Source organism: Ochlerotatus camptorhynchus, unplaced genomic scaffold (assembly GCF_037179485.1).
Source record: "Ochlerotatus camptorhynchus isolate MF236.1 unplaced genomic scaffold, CSIRO-AGI_Acam_v1.1 ptg000104l, whole genome shotgun sequence".
NCBI lineage: Eukaryota > Metazoa > Arthropoda > Insecta > Diptera > Culicidae > Ochlerotatus > Ochlerotatus camptorhynchus.
The window spans coordinates 706,082-727,696 of NW_027040594.1; the positions used below are offsets into that span (position 1 = coordinate 706,082).

The 21,615-nt window shown below is 37.0% G+C and overlaps 1 protein-coding gene across 2 annotated transcripts in view; it reads right to left on the reverse strand.

The window, feature by feature from the left end:
* The window catches only part of LOC135699219 (aminopeptidase A-like), a 67,890-nt gene that overhangs the window by 14,005 nt on the left and 32,270 nt on the right, over positions 1–21,615 (reverse strand). Inside the window, exon 1 of one of the 2 annotated variants that reach the window (XM_065219420.1) lies at positions 504–1,587. The exons of the other annotated variant lie outside the window; for it this stretch is intronic. Within the exon in view, the coding sequence (XP_065075492.1) occupies positions 504–1,402 (899 nt within the window). The 5' untranslated portion in view covers positions 1,403–1,587. Of the gene's footprint in view, positions 1–503; positions 1,588–21,615 lie in introns of those variants that run through there. 2 annotated transcript variants of the gene reach the window in all.

A 21,615-nucleotide genomic window follows, 5' to 3' on the forward strand; every position in this document is an offset into this window, starting at 1 on the left:
AAGAAAAAATTGATTTACTAGAAGCGTTTCTTTTGTTTTGATAACAATGAGCGTAAATATTCAAACAACACGCTTTGTTTTGTAGTTTATGAGCTAACGCATCAAATTTTTTGTATTATTGATTTTTACACCATGAAATCATTGATATTATTGATGTTTTCTGCTCGATAGAACTGAAATGAGCGATTACGACAAAGGAACGCTCTACTCTGGCTCCTATTTGTTTTTTTTTTTTATCATATCTAACATATGTATGTCCTATATACATAGAAAAATAATTGAACAATCACATAGCTTCAACGATCATACCATGAAGAAAACAACAATCCAGTGCTTGAGAACCCTATGAAAACCCAACCAACTGTTGCATTCCCATCCCATTACACAAATACCAAGAAAGAACTCACTGCACTCACGGTTGCTCACCACCACCAGCTTTCGCCGGCAAAACAAACAACAACCCCCCCCCCCCCCCCCCTTCAACACCCTGTTCATACCCATACCTGGTCTTATTGCTGCCTTTGTCCTTGTACGTGCTGCTATAGAATCCAACGATCCGGTTCGCCAAACTGCCACTAAAGTTCATACTCAACCGGTACTCCCCGGACTCGATGCCCTCCGTTTCGATCACCCAATACTGGTGGGGCTCGTACTCAAAAGCCTGCTTCACCTTCACCGGCTCCTCCGTACGATCCGGCAACTTCTTCTTCAGCAGCGTATCGGTAATCGCTAGTTGCTTGCTATGCAGCACGATATAGTCCGTCGGTTCACTTACGCTGATATCGATTCCAACTTGCCCGGTAAAAATCTGCTGTTCCAGATCCGGAAACATCTTCAAGTCATAGTGACGAGGCTTTACGTGCCGCGGCAAGCGGAAGGTTAACTTTTCCAACACTTTCGAACCCATCTTAAGCACGTTCATTCCATCCGTCGTTCCCGAGTACACTGAATTTGGTAAAAATATGGCAGTCCTATTATCTCCACTAACCGGCTCTTCGTCGGCCCGGTCGAATGTCCCCTTATCTTCACCGAACAGATTCGGCCGATTAAAATGATCGATGCTTTTTCCCTGCTTGCGGTCACTACTAGTAGGTGACGTTTGATGGTGATTCGCGGTGAGATACGACGAGAACAATGGCGGCGAAGATTGTGCCGACAGACTCTTGCCGACCAGCACCAGCGCACTCAGCAGACAAAGGCAGAGCACGAAGAGAAACGCACATGCCGCGAGCAGCGAGAGAATGAGAATCGAGCGTCGTTTGCTCTCGCTCGCCGCCTCCAACGATGCACTGGACGACATCATGGAACTGCGCTGGTGGGAACTGCTGAGGGAGAAATGCGACGGCGGTCGAATGGTAGATGGTCCACTGCCAACACCTGCTCCGGGATGCTTAACCGTCATTGTTACGGAATTTTTTGGTTAAACCTAATTTTGTACTATCGCACTTTTTTTTTTGTTATGTCAGACTAAAAGTCACTCATTTTTTCACACAATAAAAATCGACGCAATTTTAGTTTCGTCGAAAGAGTTATTACCCAAGCCGGTTATGGTTGATTCGTTGCACTTTTGCTTGGAGTTGAAATTGTTCTTTTCTGCGATTAGAAACCGAAAGCACTGCGTTTGTTTTGTTTATTCGTTGGTTGTTGGTGGACGTTGAAAGCGAATGAGAGGGAGAGAGAGAGAGGAAGGAGGTGTTCAAGTAAAATGCAGCCCAAGGGCAGCCGGTTGGCGGACCTTAGAGTTGGAAAAGGTGCTGCATGTTAAACTCTCTTGGCGATGGAGCTAACTACTGTGAGAAAAGACGTTTGATTTGTTTGCGATTTGTATGGGAACTGGATGCGATGCGGGCACGTGGTTTTGATGCTTTGTGATCGAATGATGTGTAGGTTCACTAAAATTCCGGTTTGAAAAAGAGTCTCATGAACAGACCTTCTCCGCAACTCACGGAGGACCATGTGGTGGCCTCCAACGTCCAACTAATTAATTATTCATATATTGCTTGTACAAATCTAGATAAAATTTCAAAAGGTCTTATCTGCTTTGATCGAGAGCAGACAGAGATTGACTTTCTTTTTCGATAATAACTTGCAATAAGTTGCAAACAGATTTCGTGCTATTTTTGCCATATAGTTTGAAGAAGGAGATTCTTATCTGGCGTCCAAAATGGCAAACACAACAGGTAAAGTTTGAGCAGCTACGATATTAACAAATAAGAAAGTTGATGAAGAGAATCGACAGGACAGAACCTTTTGACATGTTCGTCTAGAAATGTTTTGAGAAAAAAAAACCACGGAGTATGGAAACAACAATTTTTAAACGGATGCTCGGATCTTTTGGAGTTCCGTCCAAGGGTCCAACCACGAATACATTGTTATACAGGATGTTCGGTTCCTTAGTGCAAAACATTTAATGGGCGATAGAAGATCATATTTGAAGTAAAAAAATGTTCTACGCATATGATCAAATCTCAAAGATTGCTGAGTTATTGAACTTTTTTTGTTTTGGTCTATACTTGCCATAAATTGTCCCTCACTCGAAAACTGTGTCATTTAGCACAAAACTCTTGCCTCCATTGAACAGTTTGGTAGATTTACCACTTAATAGTGTCATTTTTACTTTAAGTAAGCTGCATTTAGACACATTTTAGGGATAAACGAGTCTAATACTTGTGTTTTCCTAAGGGTTTTCCCTTATTATTTAAAAAAAATACGTATTAAAGCGTATTGTTCTGTCTAACCAAAAGATGCCTCTCAATTGTTTTTCTTGTCACACCGTCACTCCGCGTGGCGATCAAGTGTGACCAAGACCAAAATAGAAAACTCAGTAGTCTTTGAGATTTGATCATATGCGTAAAAAATTTTTTTACTTCAAATATGATCTTCTATCGCCCTTAAATTACTTGCACTAAGGAACCGTATAAGATATACAGCCAACTGGGAAATGTAAGATTCCATTGGAGAAATGCACGAAAAGTATGCAGAATTTGCATTATTTTGCGACATGAACAGATTTTGGAATGTGGTCGCTGGAAGAATATTTAAATAATTTTGAAATTTTTATGTAAGCTTAATTTTCAAACGAAGTTTGTTTCTTCAAGTGCATTGCGTCTAGAAAATCAACTCGTGACGGCAACCGAGATGAACTAGCCTCCTCAATAAGGCCGGAACAAATCACACTCGATGCTCGCAGCAGTCGAGGGAGGGGATAAAAAATTAACCAAAAAAAAAAAAATAAAACATTTAAAATTCGGTTTACATTTTATCAAAACCGTATATTTTTAACGCTAACATTTTTTCTTAGCCTTCGCTTTAGCCTTATACTTCTTTGAAGCCGTGATTTTTGACACTAATGCCACAAATGTTGACTTTATTATGTGTAAGATTCGAGTTATCAACAAGACATTTCGCGCATAAGTTTTATTATCCTTTCAAAGAAGAACATTGGTAATAATGTAGATGAATAGGATCAAAGCAATTGATTTTTGGGTATTAATAAATTCTGGATAAACCATCAAGCGGAATACCATAAACTTAACAGTTCTTATCAGAAAAAAAGTTCTGTTTTCGATACTTCCTCCCTATGACTCAGTTTTCTTAACAATTGTTTTTGCTTCCAAAAATCTAACTAGACGTATGGATTCAGGAAGGTCTATTCAACAAAATCCAAGCGTAATATTCAAAGGAAGGATCCAAAATCCATCTTGGTTGAACATAAAAACCAAATTTTAACAAAAATACGTAGTTTTGTCAATTTAAACCTGGCTTTGTGTGTGCTTAAAAAAATAATCATCACATGTGAATTCAGCAAGGTCAATTCTATAAAATCTAAGCATAACTTTCAAGGGACAGTATCAAAATCCAACTTAGCAGAAAAGGATAACAAAAAAAACCCTTTCGAATTACAAACCCGGTTCAACCTTCACGTATGGATTCAGCAAGGTCCATTCTAAAAAATACAATCCTATTTTTCAAAGATTTGAGCCAAAACGCAATTTGGCAGAACCAAAAAACTAAATTTCTATGAAAATACGGATGGATTCAGCAATTCGTTAAATCCACTCCTATTTTTCAAAGAAAGGAGCCGAAATTCAACTTGGCTGAACAAGAAACCCAAATTTCTATAAAAATACGTACTTTTGAGAATTCAAACCCAGTTTTCTGAAAAAAAAAATAGTGCATGCTTCAAAAACTTTACCATCACGAATGAATTCAGCAAAGTCCATTCTATAAAATTCAAGTCTATTTTCAATGATCGCAGCCGAAATTCAACTTAGCAGAACAGAAAATCAAAGTTTTTATGAAAAAACTCGGTATTCTCAAAAATTAAAGAAATTCAACCCTCACGTATGGATTCAGCAACTTCTATTAAAATACAAGCCTATTCAATGATAGAAGCCAAAATTAAGTTCGGAACAACAGAAAAATTAATTTTCTATGAAAATACCTTCTTTTGTGAATATTAACCAGGTTCGTCCTTCCGGTATTCAGCAAGTTCCATTCTATAAAATCCAAGCACAAATTTCAAAAGATTGAACCGAAATCCAACCTGGCTTCAAAAAAATCTACCATCACGTATGAACGCACAAAGGTCTATTCCATAACATCCAAGCCTGTTTTCCAAAGGACGGAGCCAAAATCCCACTTGGCTGATCAAGAAACTCAAATTTCTAAAAAAAATACGTACTTTTGTGGATGTAAGCCCAGTTTTCTCAACAATTGTGTTGCTATAAAAAAAATCTACCATTAGGTATGAACACACGAAGGTCCATTCTTTAAAATCTCAGATTAATTGGGTTCTCTAATTTTGAAAAATGTATCGTTTTTTATAGATCATCTGAAATTGCTTCGTTTTCTGAGTACCTACAGCGATATTTTTTTCGAACCCACACACTTTCATCTCGATTTTCCAATCAAGATTTAAAGCAAAATAATAACTTCACTGATTGACACTAACCTAACAAACTGACAGCTCGCTACCATACAAAGTGACACCGAGGGGCGCTAATAAGGTGATTTTAGCAAACGTAATCGTACTTATTTAAAATAGTTCCAGTGTACCAACATTTTTGAAATTTTGGGTTTAAGTTTCATTTTAATGCAGATTACGAAAATGCATTTACCTCAATACCCTTAAAGAACCCAATTTTCAAAGGATGTGAATGCCACAAGAACGAGGATGGGATCTAAGGGAGCGAAATCTACGTTAAAAGTTAGGTAAATCACTTCAGGAAAGCTCAGACTAACATTCAATATAATTCAATCACTCAACAGAAAAGTTTGGACTCCCTAAGGAAGGTTTTGAACCACTTCAGAAAAGGTTGGACACCATTTGGAAAATTTAAGCTCAAAAAATTGTCGGTTCACTTCGGAAAACTTTCTACACTTTCACTAAGCAAGATTGTGTCCTTACCAAATTCCAAAGCAGGTAATAAAAATCTGGAGCTCACTTAGGAAAATATCAAACCCGTTCTGACAAGTTTGGATTCAGTTCTGAAAAAGTTGAATCAACCTTGGAAACCTTGGATTCATTTAGGAAAAGGATTAATCAGCTAATGTTGCCTCACTTCAGAAAATGCGAAACCAATTCTTTAAATATTGGATTTGGAAATTTGTTGAATCACTTCAGGAAAGTTTTGACAACTTTAATAAGGATTGAATAACATAACAGAAAAGTTTAGACTCAGTTAGAAAAATATTGATGACTTATTCGAAAGTTTGAGCTCACTTTAAAAAAGTTCAGACTCTGCTTTGAAAAGTGTCACCTCAGTTAGGAACTTCCTGAATCGTTTCTGATTTAGTCTTACTTCTAAAAATTTTAAACCAATTTTGAAAAGATTGGATTTAGCTCGGTAATTGTTGAATCACTGTAGAAAAGAAGTGAATCATTAAGTACCGTGCCGATTCAAATTTCGGACACTTAAACTCGAATTTCGGACACTTTTAAAAGTTGATTATCTCGGTCGAATATGATCCACATGTCTTGTAAATTTTAAATTTTTTTTGACTAGTGCCCTCCACGATCATCTAACATTATTACTTTGTTTTTAACTGGATGTAATATTTAATTAAAAATGAAAGTGTTCGAAATTTGAATCGGAACGGTATCATTGCAGAAGGTTTGTAAGTTAAGAAATGTTTATCAAATGCAAAAATCTGGTGACTACGGTGGGCTGGGCACATTGTAATAATGTCGGATAACGACCCACTGAAAATGGTTCTTTGTAGTGACGACAAGACGAAGATGTGCGCAACGAACAAGAGGGATAGATCAGATTGAAGGTGGCTTACCTAGTGAGTTGCCAAACAACATTAGGAATGATGTTCGATAAAATCCCTTTTCAACAACTGAAACCGGCTGATCCGATTTCAAGGACCTGTCAAGTACCAATTTATGTGAAAATTCTTTAAAAGAACAAGGTGATACAACAACAACAACATAATAAAATCCTTCGGATGGTCCCCGGTTCATGAGTTGATGGGTCGATAGGTAGGGTCTCCAGGTGTGGGAGCTGCCTTCCTGGCACGTCGCACAGTGGTCCAAACGGCGAAAAACGTGATCGTGTGAGATTACGCAAAATCCCTTGACTTTAGATACATAGTGTCTTCAAAGAAGTTTCAAGACATAATTGGCGCCATCCCTTGACGGTAGCCATTTTGTGATCAATCCCCCTAAAAGTGGGATCCAACATTCATTCCCTTTTAAAGTTGAGATAGAAGGTTTGTGTATTGAGCAAAGTTGTAGATTATGTCAATACAAACAACCTCGCTGAAGACACAAACCTTCTATCCCCTTGCTCAATTGATCTATAAAGCGTTTTTTGTGGACGCGCCTCTTAAATCACACTTTTTTACCATAACCCCCTCTATGTAATTTTGACAGGTTTGCAATGTTCTAAGGACTTCTTTGTATTGTTAAAATACATGTTATTGTAGAACATTGTTTCTCGCTATTTCCTATATACTTGGAGATATGGGGGATATGGAGAAAGGGTGCAAGATTGAGAAATGCGCAATTATATCCTTCGTACCATAAGGTTTTAGCAACAATGTTACCCTGATCAGGAATATATTCATGTTAGCAAAACTTTAATTGAAGTACAACTCTTGGATCACACTTCTTTACGGATTTTGCAATCTTCTGCAGATATAGTGAGGGAGCTTTCCGCCGATGAGCTTTTAAAAGTGGAAATGATTGTGAAATGGGGGTTTGACGAAAGCAGCGATCACAGCCAATATAAACAACGGTTTACAACGGACGAAGATGCATCAGATTCGCACATGTTTGTAACGTCAATTGTCCCGATAACGATATCGACCATGTTGTTTGGTCGTGTACCTTACACCGTGTTGCCAGATCTGAGTTATCCACATCCCTCAGGGCCCGAGGAAAACAACCCGCGATACCCGTTAGAGATGTCTTGGCGAGCCGAGACCTTGACTATTTGAATTTAATTTATGTGTTTTTAAAGCGGATAGATTTGAGGATTTAGAAGTTAGTGTCATCTTGTGTTCTCCCAAGTTGTTAGCTACCCATCGGTGTACCCCCATGTTTGTCTTTTTCATCAGAGTGTCGCCTAGTTCGAGATCAAGAGCACATTGCTCTCCAAACCTTGTGTTCACAATCCCTACCCTGCCATCCATTTGTTACAATTTGTTACCCCTAACCTCGAGATAGCCGCGAGTAATCGGCCCCCGCTTTACTAACGTTAGTTTTAAGTAATTCTGTTATCTAAACAATGAATATCGGCTCCGCAAAGCTACAGCAAAAAAGCCTGGAAAAATAAACGAAGTATTAAAAAAAAAAAAAAAAAAAAAATTGTCCCGATAAACCCGGAAACTAACGGAAAAATTGTTTTTCAAAATCCCACCCCATGATCAACTCGGTTTTGTCGGTCATTAAGAATTTAGTTGATCAAAGAAACAACAGAAGTATCGGTAACCGAAAAACAAATTGTTGATCGTGAAATAGCAGATCTCGTTCCATTCAAAATGAGCATAAATGGGAAAACTGTGATTGTGGAATACAGCATGGTTTTAACAATGATTGACGGAAAAGTTTGTAATGCTATCACATCTACAGCATCCTCTCAAAGATGTTACGTTTGTGGTGCAACTCCGAAACAGATGAACCAAATTGAAGATGTTCAAAAACGCGTTGCTCATGAAACAACGTTCCAATTCGGACTATCGACTCGATAAAACAACATAAAAAGCGGGTTTTATTTTTTATTTGAATTCAAAAGAGAGAGTCATTAACGCAACATATCAATACAAGAATGTTCATAAAGCTTTGGAAAATGATCTAACGAAGAATTAAGATCTTTATAAACATACAAGACAGATAGTCACAGTATCTCGATTGTCGCCTTTTGAATGAGATCAAATATTTAATAGGAGACATTTGAATTTGATCCCTTCTTAAAACAGCTGTAACTTTTCCGGATGTAGTCCGATGTAGACAACTTTGGCATGATTTTGCAGCATTTTTGTTGTACTTTCAAATGTTAGTTGTTTGATCTGCCACTATTTGCCACCTTATGAAATATTTGAGTTCAAATATAGGCCAATTTTATTGAAAAATCCCAAATATCTCCAAATAGCGAAAAACAATGTTCTACAATAACATGTATTTTAACAATACAAAGAAGTCCTTAGAACATTGCAAACCTGTCAAAATTACATACAAAAAGTTATTGTAAAAAAATATGATTTAAGAGGTACGTCCAAAAAAACGCTTTATAGATCAATTGAGCAAAAAGATAGAAGGTTTATGTCTTGAGCAAAGTTGTTTGTATTGACATAATCTACAACATTGCTGAATACAAAAACCTTCCATCTCAACATAAAAAATAATAATGTTGGATCCCACTTTTAGGGGGATTGATCACAAAATGGCTGCCGTCAAAAGATGACGCCAATTATGCCCTAAAACTTCTCTCAAGACACTATGTACCCAAAGTCAAAGGATTCTGCGCAATCTAACACGATCACGTTTCTCGCCGTTTGGACCACTGTGCGTCGGTAGCATTGGTGCTCAGCCTCTTCCAAAATGTATATACATTTTCGAACCGGCAGTCACGATTCGAACCGGCAGTCACTGATTCACAGGCATCAGTCATACCTACTGGACCACTTAAGCATATGTGTGGAAAGAGGTATGATCATTAACTTGAAACACGTCAAATTTAAGTTGAATAACAGCAACCGGAAGAGTATTATACAGCAATGCAGAATTGTAAACACATAAATATAAATGTTAATGCTTCCAACGTCGTCACAGCCCACTTCTACCTGGGGCGATTCATAAAAAGCTCCTCTACCTTGTCTCTACTGCTGCCGTTGCTTGGGATTAGAAAGGTAGGCAGTGAATGTAGAAGAACTAAAATGCCGGAAATGCAACGAGTTACACTGACTACATTTAACAAATCAGGCTATCAAAATATTTGTAGTGCATTGCTGATTTGTGGAGTAGTGTTAAGCTTAAATAAGGCTTGTTCAATCCTTAGATCAGCTAACTTATTGAGGTTGAATTATGGGGATGCAATTAGCTTCATCAACTACTAATCAACTATATATTCAGCCTGCTTTTAATCAGCTTTGTACACCTTAAATCAACCAATAATCAGCTTCTGTTCTCACTGTTCAGCTTGAATTGTTACTTGGGACTGAACCAATATGACATATTCCTGTTATGTGGCAATCTAATAAATTTGCGCTATAAGATAATCCAATGAAAATGTTATGATTGAAAATGTGTCAGGTAAATTCTATATGAATATCTGAATTTGGTAACTTTTATATGATCGTCATATGATAAATGAAATGGATTTGAAACCCATAAGCATAAGCTTTACTTTTCACCACAATATAATATATGTGTCATAAATCAATCGAAATAAAGTTTATGTGAAAATCACATGAAATTTACTTCTTCTTTTGACACATATATTTAATCGAATTCTAAAAATAAATCTAAAAATAAACATCAGACTTTAACAGTTGTGTCTTTTTTTAATTGTAGCTGATTTGGGATTCGATCAAGAACTGTTGAGGTGTGATGCGTTCGGTGTCTGCGCTCGATTCCACTGGGCCATGGCTGACTTCAAGATTGAGCTCGTTCAATTAGCATGAAGTAAGAACAACTCTCCCGACATGGAATGTAGTGCAACGTTATGCGCGTTTTGCTAGAGTGAAGACAAATAGTACTGACAAATTTATGCTCCGTTTCGGTGGTGTCGTGTATTCAAATCTTTCTTAATACTCCTGTGTGCAATAAAACAACGACTACATTATATGAGTTCATGGAACTGGTTCATGAAGTTCGAGTACTATTGCTGGAATCTGAATTAGCCGTGCACACTAAGATTTTGTTTCCGTGTTCGGTAAATGTTACCGAAATCAGAACAACTGAACATTCGGTAAAACGTTGACCTTCATTTTAAAGGCAATTGAATTTGAAAATAGTTTCAAAACATGTTCAAAACTAGTCATTTTAGTAGAGATTAAGTTTCAAAGAAGCTTTTACCGAACAGTTCAGCTGTTTAGATTTCGGTAAAAACAACCAGTCGGCGATAATTTCTAAGTGTGTGTAGAAGGCTTACAATTAGAATCTTAGCAAAGAAAATCATTTTTTTCAATCTCAATACATTCTTTTCCGGAACCTCTTATCTTATGGAACAATAACAAACAAGGATTATTCAATACAGTATCATTCTTGTTAGCTACATTTAGTTCGACTAATCATTTTAATGAATATACGATAACATCGTTGAAATTGTTTCAATAATGTATGAAGCACAATCATGTAAGATGTATTTTCAGGCATGGAAAATCATTTGCATTCATTTACATTCATTTGCCTCTAACTTTTTTCTTCAACAGCATTCTGCAAAATGATGTACAGAGCTTTTGTAGGTTTTGTTATTAGCTACAGCTTTTGTTAACAAATCCGTATCTCTTATGCATGACGAAGCAGAGCGAGCAGAAGCCACCACTGTTTTTCAGTGAATGTATTTTACATTCACTGAAAAACAGTAACAAGTTCTGCCCGCTCTAGTTCGTGATGCACTGTAATTTATTTATTATGGTCTCAGTGTAGATTTACCTAAATCTTCAATGAGCTCATTCATAGTTCAGAAGGAGTTTGTTCAATGTTTAGAATCTTGAAAAATGACTAAAGTTTGCTTTCTAAAGAATTTGCATTTTTTTTTTTAAATCACGAAATCCTATAATCTTGATTTTTTATGTGATTTGTATCTTTCCTACCATTCAGAAAATCAAAACATTAAAATCCAGTAGTAGCTACTTCCAACGGAAAATTTCCTGGGTTTACTAAAATGACTAGTTTACCGATTTGACACATAAATATAGTTAATTATATTTTGTATCTGTCACCATGTGACATGGCTAATTAAACAAAAAGAAAGAGAAACTAATATCCCTTCCAACGAAAAATCAGAACATCTGAACATCAGAAGTCCATTCAAAAGATTCCAAGCCCATTCGAAGATAATAAATTCATATTATATTTAGTGAAACAAACGTTTTCGGTTTTATGCTCACAGATTGAATTCAAGCTGCTCAAAAGTATGAAACGATGATTTATCAGAATTAATGAATCTAAAAAATAATATAAAAAATATTATCCTTACTTAAAAAATCTGTATATTTTTAAAAAAATCTGTGATCTGTATATACAGTAGACTGATGCAAAATTTGAAGTGTTCAAACGGTTTCAAATCGGGTCCTGATTTTGCCTCCGAAAGTTTAAACCCATTTGATAAGAAACTGACTTGGCACAAACCATTTGAAGTTTATATGGAAATTACTATGGGAAAACAAAACTTTTTGTTCATTGTCTTATAGCCTTTTTACATATTGTACTGTTAACAAGTTCTATCGTTATTCTTATGGGAATTTTTATCAGCTACAACTTTGCAGAAAATCGTTTTTCAGTCAAACGTCAAATTAAATAGTTAATAATTGTTTAAAAGATTGATAATCTTATGGCAAGATTAAGCAACTGTATTGTGGGCAACACTGTATTCTGCAGTGTGACATAGTAGCCATGTTGCCTGCTGAACAGTTGATTGAGCATAATCATAAGACATTAGTGACTTGAATCATTGATAATTTTTGTTCCTTACAATTGATCGAAAAGTGGTCTTCAAAAAAGTTCAGCTGTCATTTTATAAATAAGAGTAAACTGGTGAATTTTGAGATAGATATGAATCTAAATGATGGTTTCTCCATAGTAATTCCCATATAAACTTCAAATGGTTTGTGCCAAGTCAGTTTCTTACTAAATGAGTTCACATTTTGGGAGGCTAATCAGGGCCCAATTTTAATCCGTTTGAGCACTATGGAGCGAAAATTTCAAATTTTGCATCAGTCTAATATACAGGTATCTGTAGCAACATATTGGAAAAAAATCTGTATGGTTACAGATAAATCTTCGCGTGTGATATAGGTTTAGCTCTCTCGGATGCTTTTTTTTTACTAATATGTTGTAGTCACATTTTCGATCATTTTGGTTTACGCGCGGGTTGTTCAGTAGTTGTGTTAGTGGCGTTTTCAATTTAATTACGCTCTGTTTGTTGATGGTCACCAAAACCACTTATTTAATTTCCAATTTTGAATTTGTGTCATAATTTGTTCAAAATAATCGGCTCCCCGCATCTGATCCGCTCAGCCAGACGAGCTGATTCACCCACCTCTACAGAGAGCACTATGTTGAGAGCTGGCATAAGCTCGTGTAAGAGAGTGAAAGTCAGGAAGAAGATGAAGCCACCCATAAGAAATGCATCAAGTAAACATCACTAAGTACGTTCTATAAAAACTGCGCAATAATTCTACCCGATCGTGGTCAGAATTAGGAATCGCATTTGAATCTTCCGTAGTTGATCAAGCTATTCATTATTCCATCAAAGTAAAGTAGTAGTTTATTAATGCGTGACCAAAATGTTAACTCGCCTAAAATAATTAACCCTCAATGATTCATAAACCCCATTTAGGAAATTTCACTCAGCACAATCACCCTGCCCATTAGCACGTTCCGCCAACCCGAAAAAAAAATCCTCCCAGACGTGCCTTTGAACAAGTGAACAAACCGCAATCAAGGCACCTTTCCCCTACTTCCTCTCGTCGAGCGCTGCGACACAAACACTGTCATTGAAGTTGTTCGCAACTTGCCGTGGCCTATCATTTGACCGACATTAGCCATATTTCATTGCCCGTCGATCGACGACGATGCCACCAACCGCTCCATTGGATGTGATAGCGTGATAGGAATCGAAAATTATTTAAGCTATGATGATCGACACCATACCGACGACGGCCGACCAGAGGAGACCTTGCGCCTACTTTGTGCTTTGCTCGGAGATGTTGTATACGGCGCGCGGTGGTTGCTGTGGTGACTGACGACTACCCCGTTAAACCTCGGAGCGCTCCAAAACAGTAGGTACCAGTCAGGGTTGCAATTTTGCGCTTCGATAGCGGCGCATTTGCTTATGCTTAACCTTCGGATGTTTGGCAAACAAACTCACGTGCTCTGAGGCTGAGGGCTTGAGTTGAGGTATTTTTCAGTTGACTCTGCGCTGAACAAACACAATGACCGGATTGCGTTCGGCATAGTATATTTTGGTGAAACTGGCGATAAAATCAATTGGGGCTGTGATTTGGGCGGAATTTAAATTTCGAGTATCGAGGGGATTTCGTTTCAAGGAATATTTGGCCGAATTTGAGGTGGTGAAGTCGGAACTGCTGTCAACACTCTCTTTCTCTCTTATTCTCAATAGTGTTTTGTTTTGATTGATAGGAAGGCAGGCTACTTTGGGTTAAAACAAATCTCAAATTTTTCTCCATAGCTCGATGATGGTTCCCATAATTTGGGTTAGGCTGCCTTTCAAACCATAGTTCCGTGATTTTTCGAATGCCAGCTTTGGGAGCTTTCAATGAAGACAAAATCGGAGATGTTCTGAAGGCGTGTTGTTTTTAACTTTCAGAGACATGTTCGGAGAAGTGAGAATCTTCGTGGCAATTTCAGGATGCTAGTTGCGGATCTTTAGATGTCCATTTCGAAAAAAACAAGTTTTGCAAACTTCCGGAGGCAAGTTAAATGGGGATCCGAGATTTTTCGAATGCATTTTCTGGGATCCACGAAAGTAAATTTAAAAGGTTTCAATCTAAATTGATTGACGAAACACAGGAACCACCGCACATTGGTTTTAAGGTGCAATGCCATGAACTTACGTAATTCAATAGAGGCTTAGTGCTTTACTATAAGGTCATAGTGTCCTGGGAAGAATTGTTCATATTCAAGTTCCCCACATTATTTAAATACAGTCAACTCCCCACTGCTTTAAAAGCAACTTTAAAAACAAGATAGCAATGAGTATCCAGGACCCATCGACCACATCAGAACATGTTCCTGGTGTTGGGGAAATGGTCCGACCTTTCATGCATACCAAGACCTATCATGAGATATATCAAAAAGGTTATATTGAATGTTCAGGGCGGATGCTGGGTTATTAGGGCGATGATCATGAGGCTGAATGGTCATTAGGCCGAATTCCGGAACATTATTTCTAAACACTTGTGAAGACATTTTGCTGGTTTAAAAACGAGAATAACCAGAAATTAATAGAATGATATACACACACAGCCATTCCATAGCAAAACGATATAGTGATTCTTAGAATTTCGTAACAATTGGTAGTTTTGTTCCTTATCGAAAAATATTAGACCCGTATTTTTTTAATTTTTCTCATTAGGGTGACCATTTCCATGTTATGGTGGTCCAAAAATCGTTTTTTTTCTATTTTTTCCAAAAATGACTTATTATTGAATGATCAAAATACCAAATGAAAGGTTGTTAAAAATTATTTTCAGAAAAAAATACAAAAAAAATTAATTGGAGTTTTGTTAAGAAGAACTTTGATTGTATTTTTTTTATGGTTTTCATGGTTTGTAGATAATGGGCGTAACACGTTTTTATATTTTTCTTTGAAAATTTATGCTTTTGTATGTAACATATAAAAACTCAGCTATGTATTTTTCTTCGTTTTGAGCTACGATTTTTTTTTTAATTATCATGTTTAGAAATTTCGCTCATTACTCCAATACGACTAGACTACTTTGCGTTTCCATTGGTACATAGATGACATAGTCACTAGACTGATGCAAAATTTGAAATTTTCATTTCAAGTCATTTGATAATAAACTGAGTTGGCACAAACCATTTGAAGTTTATATGGAAATTACTATGGGAAAACAAAACTTTTTGTTCATTGTCTTCTAACCTTTTTACATATTGTACTGTTAACAAATTCTATTGCTATACTTATGGGATTTTTTATCAGCTACAACTTTGCAGAAAATCGTTTTTCAGCCAAACGTCAAATGAAATAGTTATTAATTGTTTAAGAGATTGATAATCTTATGGCAAGATTAAGCAACTGTATTGTGAGCAACACTGTATTCTGCAGTGTGACATAGTAGCCATGATTTTTTCCTCTATTCCACGCGCCATAAACACCAATGTTGCCTGCTGAACAGTTGATTGAGCATAATCATAAGACAACAGTGACTTGAATCCTTAATAATTTTAGTTTTTTACATTTGATCGAAAAGTGGTCTTCAACAAAGTTGTAGCTGAGAAAATTTTAAACAAGCTCAGTTATCATTTTGTAAAGTAGAGTGAACTGGTAAATTTTGAGATAGATATGAACTAAAATTATGGTTTCTCCATAGTAATTCCCATGTAAACTTCAAATGGTTTGTGCCAAGTCAGGTTCTCAGTAAATGAGTTCAAATTTTGGGAGGCTAATCAGGGCCCAATTTGGAACCGTTTGAGCACTGTGGAGCCAAAATTTGAAATTTTGCATCAGTCTAATAGTCACATAATCCATATAAATTTTCTGCTTCTGCTGGTATAGGCTTGTTTATTCAAAGTGAATTCTTCAACAAGTAAATAGCTACCTATATAGAGCACATGCTAAAATCATACGGAAAACTTGGTAAGTAAGGTATTCATTCGTAGGTTAAATCGAGGGGGACGACACATCTAAATCTAATCGTAGATAGAGTCGCCCCCCTCGGGTAAAATGCATGGTGGTATATTTAAGGATGAACTTAGAAGTGAAATAATCAGTAAGGAAACCAAATCTCTGTTAATCCAAAGATATCATGTAGGTACAGCCAGTGTTTTACAAACGATGAATAATAAAAGTTCTTGTTGTTGCTTGTGGGTTTCAAATGCGTTAAAGAGGAATCTGAAGATGAAGATAAAAGTGAAATTTGATGGCAGTTCCTTCATATGCAGAAATTGCTACCTCAAACTGTATAACCCCGCACCCGGAGAGTCCTCCGCTGGACAATCCGAAGTTACAAATGTCAACAGCCAAGGTGAATATTGTATTTAAAAAATGTATTTACATTGGTAGCCATGAGTCAAACGAGCATAGCATTCTGGAAACTTTGTAACGTCAGGCTCGAATGGATCTAGATTTCAGTAGGCTTTTTTGAGTATCTTCGCCGAAATTAGTGTTTACAGTAATGTCAAATATGTTTTTTTAAAACTTCATTTTCAGAGTCACTAGAAGCACCCAGCAATCGCAATCGATCAGAAGTAGTAACAGTGTGTCTACTACAAACGATGATGAAATCATTCAGCAATTCAAGGAAAAGCTTCTAGAAACTCATGATAGTAATGAGAAGTATCGCATTCTCACGACTATACTTAGAAGCTGGTCAGCATATAAAATAACGAAGGAATTCGGTGTTTCTCAATATATGGCGGATCGAAGCAAAACACTACAGGAGGATAAGGGAATAATGACGACACCAGGAAGAAAGCTGAGCTGGGCGTCTTTAGCAGAGGAAACTTTATCACTCGTGCGTGATTTCTATACCAGTGACGAAATAAGCCAAGCCTGTCCAGGAAAACGTGACTATGTTATTACAACAAATGTTGATGGTAAGGTTTATATACAACGAAGATTAGTATTGTGTAATTTTCAAGTGGTTTATGCCATTTTTAAGGATCAAAATCCCGCAACTAAAATAGGGTTTTCAATGTTTGCAAGTAACCGCCCTAAGCATTGCATTCTGACAGGAACTAGTGGCACACATACTGTTTGTGTGTATGTTTACCACCAAAATGTTAAAATAATTTTTAAAACTCTTCAAGATAGAAAGTCACTTCCAGCTGATGTGGAATCATACCATGACTTGTTTTTTAACATTCTTTGCACCCACCTCACAGAACAGTGTTGGTTAAAAAAACGTGAACATTGCCCAGGTATACAAAATTTGACTTCAGAAATGGTTACTATCCTGACCTATGGAAATGTGGAATCCTTAAAATTTAAGCAATGCCGTCATGGATTTAGTGGAGTTGGAAACTCAAGAATTTGTAGAGATGTTTTTAGAAAAGTTATCCAATTTATACCCAAATAGTTTCATAGCTGAACAACAAGGTAAATACTTGAAATATGTCAAAAGTAACTTGAAAGCAACGAAATGTATAATAATATGTGATTTTTCTGATATTTTCATTTGTTTTACAAGACGCTGCACAAGGATTTCATTCGTAAAAAATTAGCAAAACGCCCGCAGTGTCCGACTTTTCCGCGAGAAGTAGATCACACAAAGACAACCAGCCTTAACCCGAAAAACATTGCAAAAAAAAACAAGTTCCCTTGTCTCTTCTTCACATCCATTGTCAAAACAGAACTCCAACTGCCGCACTCTCACTCGCTGCCATCGAATGTCGAACCATTTCTTCTTATCACATGGCTTTTATTTTTGGCGGTTTGTGCGGTTTTCTCCTCATAACAACACTGATCTTCCCTTCTCTTTCACTCGTTCACTTCCTGTTATCTTGCGCCAAATTGCCTCCAACTACCAAGTTAATACTTCAGGTCAGTGCTTCCCAATTTTTGGACTCTCATTATCCAGTTTTCCACAATTTGCACAATTTCACTCGATCCAGAGAACGACCAAAAAACCAGCTCACATTGGCCTTACTTTGTTACACACAGAATACCAAATCGCAAAACGACGACGAACGGGCGGCAAAGCTTTGATACGATCGCGCTCGAGTTCAATTCGATACTGGACGATCGTCGAATTTGAACTACGTTTAGAGCAGAGCTTGACTGCTGAGTGCATGAGGACGAACCAAATGCCAAGAGAGTGTGTATGACGCAGTGCTGCGGTTTGGATAATAAACCATCAAAACTTGAGAGTTTGTTTATTATTAATATGAGAACTGGTTGGAACGATCCAAGAGAGACCACATATTATGCGACCAGTACAGTGGCGGAGAGCGTTATTTGTAATTAGTGTAAACAGTAGCCAGTGTCCGGGGCAAAAACTGAAGAAGGGGTCACCCAGATCGAAGACTTTGTAAGGTCGCAGAAGGGATGATCAAAATGTTTGTGTCGCGAAAAAAAATCCAAAATTCTGGGATATTCCGACTGCGAAAATGGATTAATGGCCATACGGCCTAATTTTAACCTAAATTTCTTAGTGAAGTTGTGAGAGCTCATGAAAACATGTGTGGAAAACTTGTGATACAGTGCTGTGTTCCTAAAATTTGAGCTAAGTAGTCGCACCCAATATTGACCTGCGCCCTTAAAATATAAATCTGCCTAAAATAACAATGCGTCCGCCCCCGACGGTGATGACGTTGTTTCAACTAGTGTATTATCTATTTTATATGATACGTTGCAAAACATTTGAACTTTATCGAGCAGCACCGTACTCTACAGGTGGCAAACAACCGGAAAATCGCTTTAAAGTTCCTTGAATATGTACAAAGTCCTTTTATCCTTTCTTCTTGAAATTATGATTAGTTTCCGAAAGTTTTGTCAACATTTTCCAAGCACCATAATTTTTTGTTTTCCTTATATCATACTTGACTTTCTCCTAATTTTAGGAAAAACCTTGAGAGTTTTCCTAAACATTCATGGGCAAAATAAAGTTCCCAAAACTACCAGTATGTTATCAAATCAAAACCCCTTACTGCGCTAACCGAAGCAATGGCACAACGGACTTTTGTTTCTCTGAGGCCCTCTTCTTAAGTCACAAGTATTAGGCTAAATAAGGGGAAGATTATGGATATGATGATAGTTAAAATCGAAAACCAAAAATATATAGATACATATATATGGATTCACTTTATGCGTTTTACTCAGAGGGCATTTTATAAATCATTGTCAATTTGGTTTCTACGTTGCTGTTCAATTTATGCTGGAGGTGGTGGATTTGTGATGTCTGGAGTAGTTATAAATTATGACTGCTGTTAAGATAGCGTAAATCAATCGCCAGCATAAAAGAACAGCAACCATAAAAATATATGTAGAATAATGCAAAATGGCACATCCCATGTAGCTCTCGTACAAGAAACCTTACTTTCGTAAAGGAAATTTTTATCTAGGAATCCTCGTGAACCCAACCTATGCTACTTTTAGCACAAGTAGAGTGCCAAACTCCTCGAGCATGTGTGCGTGTTAGTAACGCAATTGTCGCTACGCAAATCTTTGAAATATGAACCAGAGATGTTTGTGCTGTTACAATTGATGAAACTTATATAGGCAATACGTTAACTGTTTCAGTGCCAGGTTTTTTTCATTTATATCAGGTTCCGGATTTAGATGTTCCCAAGAACTCGTGACATTACTGTCGAAAGTGTTAAATCAGTCCAGAAAATTTAACACTTTTGGAAGTGAGTCTATCTTTGAGTGATTCAAATTTTCCCTACTGAACTCAAGCTTTTCTGAAGTTATTAAATATGTTATGAGTTGAATACACGGATCCAGTGTTTCAAATTTTTCTGAAGTGATTGAAAACATTTGTAAAGTTCAGTACTGTTCGAAGTTATTCTGTACGTGCTATTTTTTTCTGAAATGGTCCAGTACTTTCCAAAGTGATCCTAAGCTTTTCTTAAGTTATTCAGTACTTTCTAAAGTGATTCTGCACTCAGTGCACTCTCTACAACTCGAGTAATAGAATTGTCGAGTTATAGAATAACAATCCCATACAAATCCGCTATCGCAGTAACCATGTCACTCATTTTTACTATGGTTATATAACTCGATATCGAGTTAGTGGACATCGAGTTGTGGAGAGTTGACTGTACTTCATCTATGTTGCAAAAATCGAGACCTTTTTCGATGTGTCACAATTGAGCGGTTTAGCGATAAGAATCAATACTTCTTTATGTGAATTGGGCTACAAAATGGTGAGTTGACAACCTGGAAGGAGCGGAATACCTAGCCCTGGTCCTCACAAGTTCTTACTTCACGCCTCCTCGAGTCATATGATAACAAAAGACTACCAGCTGAAACATGGACACAGCTGGGTGGCGTAGCCTGGGCAATGTTGCCAGTCCGGCAATAGCAAGGTGAAGAGGTGCGACGCGAACACTGGCGCGGTAACCATAGTACGGTGATAGAGGAAATGCTTCACCAAACCTAAGCGTCTGTTCATCATGGAGGTGCGGCTCAAAACGGCGTCTGTTCTCCATGTTAGGAGCGGCTGATCACCGTCCTAGTGCCAGCGTGGGACTCTAAACAGAGCTGTGCACGATGGTCCCCCGGCGAGGCAGGGGGTTGGCGACCAGCGCTATTATTGGCTATCGTAAAATGTGAAATCACCAGTTTTACTCATTGCAGATGCATGCTAGTCCAACGCATCGTTTGTTGCTTTTCTGTCAGGTAATCTGGTAATAAGAGAGTAGCAACCGCGAGCGGTTAATCATACTATTGCTCAATTATGTCTGTACTATCTGAAGTGGTTCTATACTTTCTGAAGTTTTTATGCAGTAATTCAGTACTTTTGAAACTGATTCCGAGATTTTCTAAAGTGTTTCAGTACTTTCTGAAGAGATTTTTTAACTTTGAAAATGATTCTGTGCTCTCCAAATTTATTCCGATTTTCCTGAAGTGATTGAATATTTTCTGAAAGGATTCCAAACTTTTCTGAAATGATTAAGTTGCTACAAAGTGATTCAACTCTTGAAGCAGTAATTGTAAACTTGAGAGATTGATACAGTACTTCCGAAGTTTTGTGAAGTTGTTCCATTCTTTCCGGAATTATTTTGTTTTTACGGAAGCGATTACAAACTTTCTGGAAAGATTAAGTATTATACAATTTATTTTTGATTGCGAGAGACGAACCAGCCCAAGGCTGAAAGTCTCTTTAATAAAGAAAAAAAATTGAAAAAATTGCGTTTTAGGATAAAACCAAATAAACCATGTAAGAAACCAACAGAATTGTTTCCTAGATTTCTTGTTAACGAATATACATGAATATTTCTGTGTAAGTAAATCCATTTCTCCTTTATGGAAGAATGAAGCATTTCACACAGCAATCGAGTATTCCATATTTGTTCATGACATTCAACACCCCAACGACAGTGAGTATGAAAATGTGTTCGACTACAAAAATGCTAATTATGATAATATTAAAAATAAATTCAATGGACTAAATTGGAAAACCATTTTGAAGGATCAGGTAAATGTTGAATGTGCAGTGGAGGTTTTTTATAAAAAATTGTTTGACGTAATTCACGACGAAATTTCATTAAAAAGGAGACGACGCAATTATTCC